The 13957-nt window shown below is 34.7% G+C and overlaps 2 protein-coding genes across 3 annotated transcripts in view; both read right to left on the bottom strand.

Moving 5' to 3' along the window:
* Positions 1-758, bottom strand: part of LOC109847917 (pollen receptor-like kinase 3) — a gene marked incomplete at its 3' end in the record, with an annotated part of 1757 nt that extends 999 nt beyond the window's left edge. Inside the window, exon 1 of the mRNA XM_020417150.1 lies at positions 7-758. Coding sequence (XP_020272739.1) covers positions 7-679 — 673 coding nt within the window. The remainder of the gene's footprint in view (positions 1-6) is intronic.
* On the bottom strand, positions 1448-13537 carry LOC109848890 (translation initiation factor eIF-2B subunit beta-like). Of its 2 annotated transcripts, none has more exons than XM_020418607.1 (10): positions 13390-13537; positions 13153-13307; positions 4880-5167; positions 3664-3793; positions 3171-3278; positions 2949-3051; positions 2755-2880; positions 2317-2510; positions 1873-2004; positions 1448-1793 (listed from the first exon to the last, which is right to left on the bottom strand). In XM_020418607.1, exons 1-9 carry the CDS (start codon positions 13440-13442, stop codon positions 1914-1916), a joined length of 1248 nt encoding a protein of 415 aa, XP_020274196.1. In that variant the 5' UTR covers positions 13443-13537; the 3' UTR covers positions 1448-1793; positions 1873-1913. The 2 variants fall into 2 exon arrangements, with proteins under 2 accessions (XP_020274196.1, XP_020274197.1); XM_020418608.1 differs by having other exon boundaries at positions 4880-5121; positions 13157-13307; positions 13390-13529.

The following is a 13957-nucleotide window of genomic DNA, read 5'->3' as shown; positions in this document are numbered from 1 at the left end:
AGAGGCCAGGGTTTCCAGCAAATGACTCAGCCTTGAACTTCTTGGACAATTCGTCCGGGATTTTTCCTGTGAGGGTATTGCCGGAGACGTTGAAGCTTGTTAAAGACGATATGCTAATATCCGGTAGCTCGCCGGAGAATTGATTGTTCTGGAGCTGAAGCTCGATGAGCGTGACGGCTTTGGAGATGGACGATGGGATTTTACCAGTCAAGGCGTTGCCATCAACCCAGAACTTTTTCAGGTGGTCCATGTTGGCGAAGTAGTCGTCGGGGATGTCACCGGAGAATTTGTTGTTGGAGAGGTAGATGGATTTGAGGCTGTCGAGGAGGGAGAATGCGGGGATGGGTCCGGAGAGGGCGTTGTTGTCTAGAGAAATGGAACGGAGGGCGGTGAGGGGTCGGAGGGGTTCGACGTTGATGGAGGCGCCAGAGAGTTTGAGGCCAGCGAGGCGGAGGCCGGTGATGGAGTTCTTGTCACAGATGACACCCGGCCACAGGCTTTTGGGGTTGCAGGGAGAAGAGGCCGGAGACCAGGCGGCGAGAGGGTCGGGGTCCGGGACGACAAAGGAAGACTTGAATTGGATTAGGCTTTGTGCATCCTCCGCCGGCGAGTCGGAAATGGAGAAGGGGAGGAGGAGGAAGAGGAGGAGAATGGTGCCGGAGACGTTGGATGTTTGCATTCTTTGTTTGAGCGCATGGAGTTTTTATGATGATTTTCTCGGTTTACTTTGATCTTTTTCTTTGGTTTTGGTCTCTGTGTTTTCTTTTAAAGTCTCTTTCTTTTGATTCTTGTTTTGCGCCGATCTTTTTCTTTTTTTCTTTTTTCATTTTCTCATCAAGGATTTTTTTGGGGAAGAGGGTTTAGTTTACCTTTTGTCTCGTTACTAATTTTTTTTTGGTTTGGGAGGGAGAGGCCCGAAAGGGAAGGGAGAAGCTAAGAATAGAAAGAAGTAAATGGATAGGAGGAAAGGGTTGACCTGGTCAATACAAGAAACAACGGCTGACTATTACGCAGAATCGGATCCTCCCATTCGCTAATATTACATATAATTTTCATGTTGATTATTTGTTTAGACAACTTTGATCCAATCGAAATTAATTAACGTCAAAAAATTTCATGAATTCTATTTTCCTATTTTATTCTTTTGGAAAGAAGAATACAGCTATGCATTAGATTTTCACAAGTAATGATGATGCTTTTCGCTCGGATGTAGAAAAGATACAAGTATACTGTTGAAATGCGCAAATGCATCATCATTACTTGTGAAAATTCTAATGAATAAAAAACAGCTAAACTCCGGGCTCTGGTTACATAATCATAAATCATAAATAAATCCATGAGCACTGTTCTTAACACTTCAGCTCGCTTAAGATGTGGAATTTTGAGCTGTTACAATGCTTGATGTAAACTAAGCACAATATATGCACTCGGTTGTCACCACAATGTGTAGTATATGAAGACCATATATATTTCATTAAAAAAACGGAATATATTTTATGCTCTTCAACCATCAACAGGATTAATCATGATGATCTCAAGACGACATGGTTACAGATTATTTTAGTCCTTATTGGCTTATTGCATAAAATGGTGCTTCAGAATTTTCTCCTATGATACACCCTATATCTTGTAGAAAACCTCAAAAAAAATTCAGCCTCAGCACCAAATTGAATTTCAAAACAATCACCATTACCTGAAACACAGCCTTCGAACTAAAAAAACTAGGGACATTATGCTTTTCACTTGATACAGGACCATAAAATATCTCATGCCGATTCTCAGCTACAAGGCTCCTGTCATTTATATGAACTGATAAAAATCCAAGTCAATAAGAAACTGGATATGAATTACTCAGCAGAAAAGAAAATGTACCATATATATATTATGCATGTGAAGTTTGATTTTTCCACATTTTAAGATGTTGATCTCCGCTTCACCACCAAATCATCAGCAGAGTAATAATCTGATATAAGCCGGTACATGTAGGATGGATTATGCCCTCCTCTGCGAAAAGAATTGAAGAGCATTAGATACACAGTGGGGGGAAAATGCAGCAATATATACGATACTGTAAATGCTTTACAAACACGTTACCAAAATAATGATAAAGATGCATGATAAGATAGTTACAAGAGATTCATCACATTTGAAAACATATGATATTGATATCACACAGCTATTTGTTCATTTTCCAAAAGAGATATATATCAATTTTAAACACTACAATTGAAGTTATGAAAATAGAATAAGAAACGACTTAGAAATCCATAAGAGATTCACAACCGGTATTAAAAATGAACTAACTAGATATCTCACCTGTCAGTAATGAAAAGGCTGACAAGCTTTGGTGGAACATAATCAAATGCGGGGTTAACAATATGAAGAAGAGGAGAACCACCCATAGTACCAAAATCCATACAATCTGAAAATTCTCCGAAATCCAGCAGCTCCGACGGTGATTTCAGATCATTCAGCAGAACTTCTGGATTATGTGGATACAAAGGGCATAACTGCCATATTATGGACAATTATTAAAAAAAATCAAAACTACAGGACATAATTCAGCAATATATAACATCAGAATAAACTGAAAAGTGAAAAGACATACAAATAAAATATGTGGCAAGCAAAAAATGATATAAGTTCTTCCAGCAATTGTGAGAAGCAAGGGTACTGAATTTAGAAAGGACTTTTCGATACTTTCCATTGGTTATATCTCCTTTTCAGCATGGCTGTGAATCTGTGATAACTAACCTTGTGACTACCAGCAAGAACAACAAAAGGTACAGCATGCCTTTGAGCGGCGAGCGCGACCATATTAATACCAACGGGTGCTATGACTCCACCATTAGCCATGATCGCATGGGCTCCAACAATGACCTACAAATAAAAATTTCCAAATCAGAACTGAGAAAATTTATGCAGCAAAAGAAAATGTTTCGACTTACCATATTCACTCTAGAAATCATCGCAAAAACTGCAGAATCAGGAATAATAGTGGTCTGTAAACCTTTTCCAACCAGCTCTTTCGCAAGAACATGCCCTTGATACCTGACATACACAATTGGCACATCATGATATGAAATGTACAGAAGTTAAAGATGAATACAAACACGCAAGGTGAAAAAAATCTAGCTCATATCAATAATAAATAGAAATATTGAGCAGACCTTGGGGCACCCTCCGCAACAAATACCCGAAAAGATCGTTTCTTGTCTTTCGCTGCACATAGGAACTCCTTGACTGTTCTGGAACGGCCCAACGTTAATATCATCTCGCTGGGAGGGACAATGAAATCTAGTCATAAGTTTGTACAGATATGAAACCGCGATATGGATAACTCATATGTGAATAACTACGGATACAAGGGTATATAATGTATTGTATCATATTTAAGGACACTTAACAAGTATGAAGAATGTACTTTAGTGGGGACATTAAGCTTAAACAAAGCGAACTATGTCAATGGCTAAACCATAGATAAAATACTTTATATGAATATAACAAAAACAAAAAAATATTAATCCAGACCTCACATGCATGCTCCCTAACAAAAAAGATGAAGAGCATCATGCTTCTTAACAACAAAATAAAGAGTGTGATTTAATGTGGGCAAGTGGCTTAAACAGAGTGAACTGTTTGTGAAAGAGCCATAAAGAATACTTTTGATGAATATGCTCAACTGCTTGTTCTGAAATCTGTTCATGGCAAGTATCAATGTCTTGAATCAATTCATTGATAGCCTCGATAACATCACCCTTTAACTTCTTGCTTCTCGAACTCTTCTCGGCTGCTGTATAAGGAAAGGAAAAACATATGATATCCAAAGTCATTCGAATGTACTTGTGCGGTTTACATTCTTTTTTTGGATAAATTTCACAAAAACTCTCAATACTTTGGGGCATTTTCTCACGAAATCCCCCATACTTTGTTTTTCCCACTAAACACCAAATTTTTTTTGCATATAACTCCCAAAGTGACGAAAATGCCCCTAGTCCAAACCATAGTTGCATGGAACCCAGTTCGTTCCGGATCATGGAACAGGAATGGGAGTGTTGTAGGGCACATAATTGGAATCGGGTATGACGGGGATTAGGCTTATATGGTACGCTAGGGAATGTGGTACGCTTCAGGTACTGTTTTCAAATATAGGAATCTGAGTATCTTAATGTACAACCTTCTACAATAGTCGAATTAAAGGATCAGTAATGGTAAAAGAACTCTCTAAGTTGCAACTAAGGTACGATTTTAGTTTGGTTGTTTTTTCTGTCAAAATATTAACTAATTTAAATTCAAAATCGGGCCACGGGTACACGAGCCAATTTGCTAGTGTATTGCATTTAGAGACAGTTGTATCTGTGTCGTGGCTTGCTATAGTGTCACACATTCCCAATATCTATGGTCCAAACAAATCATTTATTTATCCTTTTAATTAATTCTTTTCGCCAAAAAAAACCGCACATTAGGTGATTTGCAAACGTAGGGGGGGGGGGGGAGGGGAAGAGGAAGAGAGAAAGGGTTTATTTGCAAATTGCCTAACTTGAGGGTTTGTTTTGCAAAAAAAAATAATAAAAAGAACGAAATAGTCCCCCACACCACCCCTCCTCTTTTGGCTCTAAGGGGTAGTTTTTTGTCTTAGGGGGTTATTTGGGACACATTTTTGGTGTTTAGTGGAAAAACAAAGCATTGGTGGTTTCGTGGGAAACACCCCAACATATTGGGGGTTTTGTGAAATTTACTCTTATTGATTTGTTTTGCAATTTGAATCATGGAAACTTGCGCCCAATCTGGGGCCTGCAGTAAACTTTAAAAACCTTCAGAAAAAAGCTAAAAATTAACTAACAGTCAGGGATTAAAGAGAGAGGAGACATGAATTTACATTTGGTCCTTCCTTCAGAATCACCTCCAGATGAAGAAGCACAAGGAGCAGCAGCTGAATCAGGTATATCTTCAAGAAGGGTTTGTAAAGAGGGTGCCCGAAGAGTGCTTCTGGCAGAAGCAGCAAGAGATGCAGCTGACAAAGCTGGATGATCTTCATGTTCAGCTTCATAGTCACCATCACTGTCCGCAGTCAAGCTGAGTCCTCCAATTGCAGTTGCAGTGGACGATAGATCTTCCTCTCTGATGATGTGCAAAACACGCCTGACAATGTTACCAACAGCAAGCTCTGCATTCCCCAGTTTCATGTAATCTTTCACAATTCACATATTAAGAAAGCCTAGAATAACTTACTTATTCCTATCATTCTGTCATTATAAATCAACATGAGCCACTCCATAACATTCCAAATATCAAGTTATCCATGACCTAATGATGGGCATAAAAGTGCCTATCAATCTACATAATCAACCAACATGAACCATTCCATAACATCCCAAACATAAAGTTATCTGTGACCTAATTGAAGGGCATATAAGTGTCAAGTGCATATTATGATCATAGTGCATAGTTGAAACTGAAAGTTCATTATGTTTAAACTTTAAGGGCCATAAAATGATAAAAGTGTCTGCTATGAATTATGTCCACTCAAAAAAATAAGTTGCTACTTGCTAGATATATAAGCAGTACCCAACCCATAAGTAATGTGCTTTTCTATAAGTAATGCCATCCACTGCCTCCGATTACAGAACAGAACTGGAAGCACAGTGATGGAAAAGGTTAGCGAATGATTCATAAAACATAGATGCTATGGTAATTAAGTGATGTGCTTGTCTATAAGTAATGCCATCCATTGCAGAGATATATGTAGTGAACCCAATGCAAAATAATGGGCGCACTCCAAAATTCTCAATTTTCATGTGCTCCATGATATTTGTTCATTTTTATTCGTTACAAGCCAAGATGATTAAGGTTTTTCATTCAAAATTCACAATTTTCATGTGCTCCACGATATTTGTTCATTTTTATTCGTCACAAGCCAAGATGAATAAGGTTTTCATTCAAAATTCACAATTTTCATGGGTTATAACCCACAATTTCTTTTCCCATTTTCTTCTGTTTCAATCAAAAGGCATTTAATCGGTGTACTTCAAAATTTGTAATTTTAAAGTTATACAACCCACATGATTTTCGTTCATTTTTGTTTGTTTCAACCCAATGGCAATTAAATTTTCTTTCTTCAAAATTCATGGCTTTCATGGGCTATATTACTCGATTTGTGTTCATTTTTGTTCGTTTCAAAACTCACGATTCTTACATATTATGACCAATAATTTTGTTCATTTTTAGCTTTTTTGGCAATTACTTAACGTGCTTTAAATTTCGTAATTTTCATGGGCTAAAACTTACGATTTGTCCATTTTTGTTTGTTTTCAAATTCAAAGTTTTCATGGTCTGTAACCAACAATACTATTCATTTTCATATGTTTTCAACCCAGTGGCAATTAATAGGCGTACTTCAATATACACAAATTGGATACTTCAAAATTCTCAATTTTTATAGCTATAAACCACGATTTTTTCCCATTTTCATTTGCTTCAAGTCAATGACAATTAAGTTTTCTTTCTTCAAATTTCATGATTTTCATGGGCTCTAACTCATATATTTTTTCACATTTTCAACTTTTCAATCCAATGGTAAATTAATTAGCCTACTTCAAAAATCGCAATTTTCACGACTTATAACCCACAATTTTGTCCAATTTCATTTGTTTCAATCCAAAGGCAAATAATTAGCGCACTTCAAAATTCGCTATTTACATTACCTATAAATCATGATTTTTTTCGTAATTTCATTTGTTTCGAGCCAATGACAATTAAGTTATTTTCTTCAAAATTCACAATTTTAGGTTATATAACCCATGATTTTTGTTCGTTTTTATCTATTTCAACCCAAGGACAATTAATTGGCGTACTCTTAAATTTGCAATTTTCATGGACAATAACCCACAAATATTCATTTTTGTTTATTTCCACCTAATGATAATTAAATTTTCTTTCTTTAAAATTCACAAATTCCATGGACATTACATAATTTTTGTCCATTTTCATCTGTTTTGACCAATTAATTGGCAAACTTTAAATTTTGCATTTTTTGTTCACTTTCATCTCTTTCTACCCTAAGATAAATATTTTAGTACTTAAAAATTTTTAATTTTCATTGACTATAAACCATGATCTTTTTTGTCCATTTATGTTTTTTCAAACCAATGTTGCAAATACCGTATTGTTTACCCAGTATTGCAAATAAATACCCTCCGAAGTAAATGGTTTCACTTAAATACCTAAATTTTCTGAAAGTTGCACTTTAGTATTCTCAATTATGCAAACGTGAGAATTTCCCCTCGAGATTTCACATACGACACCCACATGCTATTTATAGGACATTCTAATCCTTATTTTTTGTTATATCTATTGTTAAACATATCAAAATTAAACCTATCCTAATCCTATTATAAAATAGGATTTTGATAGCCTTAACATATCAAAAATTAAACCTATCTTAATTCTATCAAAATTTTAATAAATAGTAAGGTTAGAATGATAAAAAATTAGCATAGGTCACATGAGAATTTTTAGAGGTAAAATTCTCACGATTGCATAACTAAAGGTACTAAAGTGCAACTTTTAGAAGCTTTAGGGTATTTAAATAAACTTATTTATAATAGAGAGTATTTATTTGCAAATTGGGTAAACAATAGGGTATTTAAGTGTACTTTCTCTTTCCTTATTCAAAAATTATGATTTTCATGGGATATACCTCACAATTTTTGTCTATTTTTATATGTTTCGACTCCATGATAATTAATTGTCGTACTTTAAAATTCACAATTTTCACGGCTCATGACCCATATTTTTTTGCACTTTCATCTGTTTCAACCCAAAGGTAAATTCTCGGCGTACTTCAAAATTCGTAATTTTTATGGACTATAACCCACGATTGTTGTCCATTTTTATTTGTTTTAAGCCAATAGCAATTAATTTTTTCTTCAAAATTCACAATTTTCATGGGTTAACCACAATATTTATCCATTTTCATTCGTTTTGATCCATTGGCAATTAAAAATTCATAATTTTCATGGATCATAACCTACAAGTTTGTACATTTTTCATATGTTTCCACCCAATAACAAATAACTGGAGAACTTCAAAATTCTCAATTTTATGGGCTATAAACCACAATATTTATCCATTTTCATTTCTTTAGAGCAACCAACTTAAGTTTTCTTTCTTCAAACAAAATTTAAGTTTTTCATGGGCCATAACACAAATTTTATCCATTTTTTTCTATTTCTATCTAATAGCAGTTAATTGACATACTTCTAGGGGTGTCCATTTGGGCCCAAGGCCTGGGCCCAGGTTTGGCCCGAAAACCCGGGCCAGACCTGATTTCGGACCCGGGTACAGACTGCCTCGTCGGCGCCCGGCCCGGCTCGGCCGTAAAAACGGTCGGGCTAGGTTCGTCGGGCCAGCCCGATCCGACAAAAACGATCACATAAGCCCGGTCCGGCAAAAACAGTTACATAAGTGATCGTTTTCGGCCACAACAGTCAAATTTCGAGCCCTATTTTGATCGTTTTGCCCCCAAAACGTCACGATAAAAAAATAAGGGTATTTCGGTCATTTGTCTATGGGGCTACCTCTATAAATAGAAGGGGTTTTCATTTGTTTTCCTCATCCAAAACTCATCTACTTCTCTCTAATACTCTCTTATACACTATTATACTCTCTAATACTCTCTAATAATCGTTTTAGCTCTCTAATTCTTTAATCAAATGGCTTCCGGATCTGATTATGAAGAGCAAAACTCAACTCCGGAAATGAGTCCTACTACAGCTACTCCTACTCCTATTGATGTCGATCCTGAATCCGGTGGCGACGATTCTACACCATGAGCTCCTAAAAGGCCAAGATCCGATGTGTGAAATTTTTTCAAAAAGATAGACGTCATCAGGGATGAACACGATAGACTTCTCACCCAGAAGGCTAAGTGTGCGTTGTGCGATCATATTTTCCAAGCTCATCATAAGAACGACACCAACCACCTCAAACGTCATTTAGAGAAACACAACAAAGGCCAGTCCTCTCAAGGTGATATCCGACAATCTATTCTCTCTCAATCTTCATCTTCTAGTAGTCTCGGTAGTTGGAATTATGACGCAGCCCGAGCCAAGAAATACGTCATCAGGTTTATCATTTTTAAAAATCTTCCTTTTAAATTAGTAGAAGATGATGAATTTGAAGATTTATTTACAGATGGTTTTTACCCCGCATTTAAAAAAAATTCTCATCAAACTTATCAACGTGATATTTTAAAATATTATCAGGAGGAACAAGAAAAAATAATTTCTTATTTTTAAAGTTTAAACCGTAATTTTTTTTTTAACTTCTGATATTTGAACATCTAAAGCACAAACTAGTTATTTATGTATTACAGCACACTGGATTGATAAAAATTAGCAAATATTTAAAAGAGTTATTTCCTCTATTGCATTTGAAGAATCACATACTGGTATTAATGTTGCACATTTTAATAATTGAAGAACTTTTAGAATTAAAAATTTCAGAAAGAATATTTTCTCTTTTACTAGATAATGCAAATAATAATAATGTAGCTATTAATTTTATCAAAATATATTTGTCATTGCCATGTAATGGTGATCTTTTTCATATTAGATGTATCTGTCATATTTTAAATTTAATTGTTTAAAATATATTTAGTAAAATTAAATCCATGATAGAAAATGTTAGGTCAGTAACTTATGCTCATAATGCTTCTGAACAAAGAATTAGAAGATGAAAATAATTCTGTAAAAAAAATATATAAAACTCAGACTAATTCCAAAAGATGTTGACCATAGGTGGAATTTTACCTATGTAATGTTAAGTGTAGCATTAGAAAATAAAAAAGTTATAAATGATTTTATTATTTTTTATACTTCTAATTCTAGCTCTGGTAGCATGTATGAAACAACTGAAGATGAATGAACAGTTATAAGTAATTTAAAAGAGATGTTACAAGTTTTTTATGATGCTACAATGTTATTATCTGGCTGTTGTAATTTAAAAGAGATGTTACAAGTTTTTTATGATGCTACAATGTTATTATCTGGCTGTTATTATCCAATCATTACTTTAGCTGTTATTATCTGGCTGTTATTATCCAATCATTACTTTAGCTGCTTTACAAATTTTAAATATTCAAAAAAAAAATATTGTATGGATGATTATTTTGGAAATATAATTTTTTAAATGGAAAGTAAATTTAATAAATATTTTAGGCTTATTCCTTTAATTTTTTGTTTTGGGGTTCTTATTGATCCGTGTTTGAAGGATATTAGCTTTAGAAGTTTGTTAAATTTTTTGTTTGGTTGACAGATTATATACAGTCACCACTCATCATAATACTATTAGAAATTATTTTTAAAGATTATATGATGAGTACACAGCTAAATATGGTGTAGCTACACATCAGTCTACAGCTTCGGCTTCTTCGAGCTTAAGTCGGGACAAAAGTGTAAGTTTTGATAGATATGCAATGGTAGCTGAGCTAACTGGTGGATCTGGACTTGGATCATCATTGAAGATTTTTAAAATTGATCAATATTTAACTGCATCTTTAGTTAAATATCAAAATAATAGTTTAAATATTTTACAATGGTGAAAAGTATATGAAACAGTTTCATATCCTATATTTTTCATCATGGTTCGTGACCTACTAACAGTGTAGGTTTCCACGGTAGCTTCGAAATCCGTCTTCAGCACAGTCGGATGTTTGATCGACGATCACAAGATATCGTTAGATCCGTATAATGTACAAGCGGTGATGTGCTTATAAGATTGGCAGAGATACGAGAAAAAAACGCAATGCATCGATCAGATGACTGATATTGAAGATAAAATTAAAGAGTTTGGACTAGCAGATAGATATAGAATAAACAATATTCATCAAATTATAATTTTTATTTCTTAGCTAAAAATTTGTAATAAGTTATTTTAGAAATAGTTACAAATGATAGTGATATAGGTGAGTAGGTGCCAACCTAGTTGGGATGTACTCATCTATTATGATGCGACGAATTTCAAAATAAATTTATAATTATAAATGATTTACTGATTATTAATAAAGAAGTTATTTTTATCATTTTAATTTTATTAATTTTTTGTATTTATAATTTATGTAATTTCAAGTGATTAATAATATCATTGTTTCTTATTAAAATTTTGTGTAATTTTTTGTTGAAATTTGAAAGGAAAAGAAAAACTTAAAAAATTTTGAAAAACAAAAAAAACGAGCCGACCCGGTGCCCGGCCCGAGCCCGGCTTTCCAACTAGGCCGGGCCGGGCCGGGCCATTTGGACACCCCTACATACTTCTAAATTCATAATTTTAAAGAGCTATAACCCATAATTTTTGTCCGTTTTGTTCATTTCGATCCAATGATAATTAAGTTATCTTTCTTCAAACTTCACAATTTTCATGGGCTATTACTTGCTTTTTGTCCATTTTCATTCGTTTTCAAAATTCATGAAATGTGCTATAAACAACAATTTTGTTCATTTTCATCAAATACCCAATTGTGAATAGTTAGAGTACTTTTAAGTATGTAAATTTTATGTGTTATAACCCACAATTTTTATTTATTTTAAAATTCACGATTTTCACGGGCTATAACCAACAATTTTGTTCTTCTCATCTGTTTTGATCAAATGACAATAAATAGCATCATTGTTTTAAATATCCACAATATATCTAATATATCGGCCGGAATATCTACCTGCCGCTAAATAATATGGTCATAATATGCTTTACCATTTTTTGACAAATTTCGAGCAATATATCCTCGACATGGCTGATATATCAACTGATATGTTGGCAGATATGTTCTTTTATATGGCTTGTCACAAAATATATATATTTTTAAAAATTTCCTCCAATGTCTTTTAGCAAATATTCCATCCTTATGAAGTTTTTTAGCAAATTCTACTAAACTATTCTCCCTAATTAAGTTTCTACAATTAGTTAGTAATCCTAAACATATATTATTTACATTTTTGTATACTTAGATTTCATTAAGTATGTTTAGATTAAATCTTAGGATATTATATTATATACGCACATCATTTGGTATGACACTACAATGTTTAGTACATATCCCGATGCTTCCCCTATATCCTCAATCCAATTTTGGCAATATTTTCATGATATCTGATATTTAAAACCTTGATAGGCGTACCTTAAAGTACGCAATTTTCATGGCTATAACCCGTATTTTTGTGTATTTTCATCTATTAACAAATATTACTAAACCAATAAAAAAGGAAATCTCCTCAAGATGTTTGTTGTGCATGTCGACAAGAAGTTAAAAAGGAGTAGAAGATCATTAGCTACGCAATAGTTTAACTATCTACATTAAAAATTTTGGTCTCTTTCATGAAGTGAATTGGAATAGATTTCCATCTTTTGACAAAATTCTCAATCGCTTTTCTTCCCATTCTTCTACTCAAGAGAATTTTGGAGTAGTTCTCCTATTTTGCATGAAATCAAATTCACGCCACCAGTGAGCAAGGTCATTAGGATTTTAGGCACTCCCATGATTGTTCATAGTTTCCTTTGCCAATAACTCGACAACAATAACAGGTACAAAGGCATTGACCAATTAATAACTGAATGTAAAGCTTGGTCAAATCCTTCATCAACAATGCTACATGGTCATTCCCAAATTCAGCAATTGACTGCTATATATAGAAATCACCAAGCCAAAACCAAGGACCAATATCATCAGAACTGCTTACTAGTTTCAGCTGCAAAAAATCTCTTCAAAGAATACTACTCCTAAGGCCATCATAAGCTAATACATGCCAGATCTTCTTGCAAGAGGTGGGGGGAAACATTAACTTAGATACCTCCAATGCCAACTTTAGTTCCACTAAGACCTCCGCAGCTCGCGGAGTTCTATAACACGGTAGCTCGTCTTTCATCGACGATCACTACTTATCATGTCGAATGTTTAGTGCGTAACTATATAACAATTGGCAGAGCCCCTTGAACATCTTCAAGGTAAATCACACGCAAACTACAATGATGAATCCGCTTGCTGTAATGCTTTAAAAAGCTAGCAATTGCAAGCTATCCAATTCCTCGTGGACTTGCATCAAAGAAACCCAAATTAAAACAGCAGTAAATTGAAACCAGCAAATTGAAAGCGCGTACCCACAGTATTAGCAGCGATGAGCAGCTCGCCGACGCCCTTGACGGCATCGATCAGCGCCGCCGCCTGGTTAGTGTGCGGCATCCGCTGATGCGACACCACCGATCGCAGCAGCTCCGCCGTCTGCCTCGCGCTCGCATGCGATCCCTCGATCTTACTGAACACAAAAATGATTCAAAATTGACCTAATCTGATCAAAATTCACCAAAATCGAGACGATTGGAGGAGCGTGTTAATACCGGCGCTTGAGCTTGAGTACGAAGTCGTTAACGAGGGCTTGGACGTCGGGCATGATCTCTGCGAGATTTGGGGATTTCGTTGGGTCTCGGGAAAAGAACTAGGGTTTTGGGAAAAGACGGGACCGGATGCGGACGGAAAGCGAGTGAATTCGATTCTGTTAAAATATTATTATGAGACCCAGAATTAATAACTTATTAGTTTTTAGTGCAAATCAGGATAAGGAGGAATATGTTAAAATAGTTTTATTTTGGAAGTTGGTTAATTAGCACTTACATGCTTCATATTTTTCTCTACTTCGCAATTATACACTCTCGCTTGTTTTCTGGTAGAACCTAATTATTCCTAGAAAAATAGGACGGATCCAGAAACTTTTGATCACTGGGGCGAGACCGCATATATAAGTTCCCCTTGGACCTTAAAAAGTTAAGCATGAGCTTTAAAATTGAGATATTTTGTTCAGTATATAAAAAAGTTATTTTTTATTTTTAATCTAAGAGAAAAACTATAAGTCATGAATATTTTATACTTGAATACTTTAGATAATAATGAAAATTGAGTGTACAATAG

This window comes from Asparagus officinalis, chromosome 7, assembly GCF_001876935.1.
Source record: "Asparagus officinalis chromosome 7, Aspof.V1, whole genome shotgun sequence".
Taxonomy (NCBI): domain Eukaryota; kingdom Viridiplantae; phylum Streptophyta; class Magnoliopsida; order Asparagales; family Asparagaceae; genus Asparagus; species Asparagus officinalis.
The sequence above is the reverse complement of the archived record's forward strand: the minus strand, read 5'-3'. Positions and strand labels throughout refer to the sequence as shown.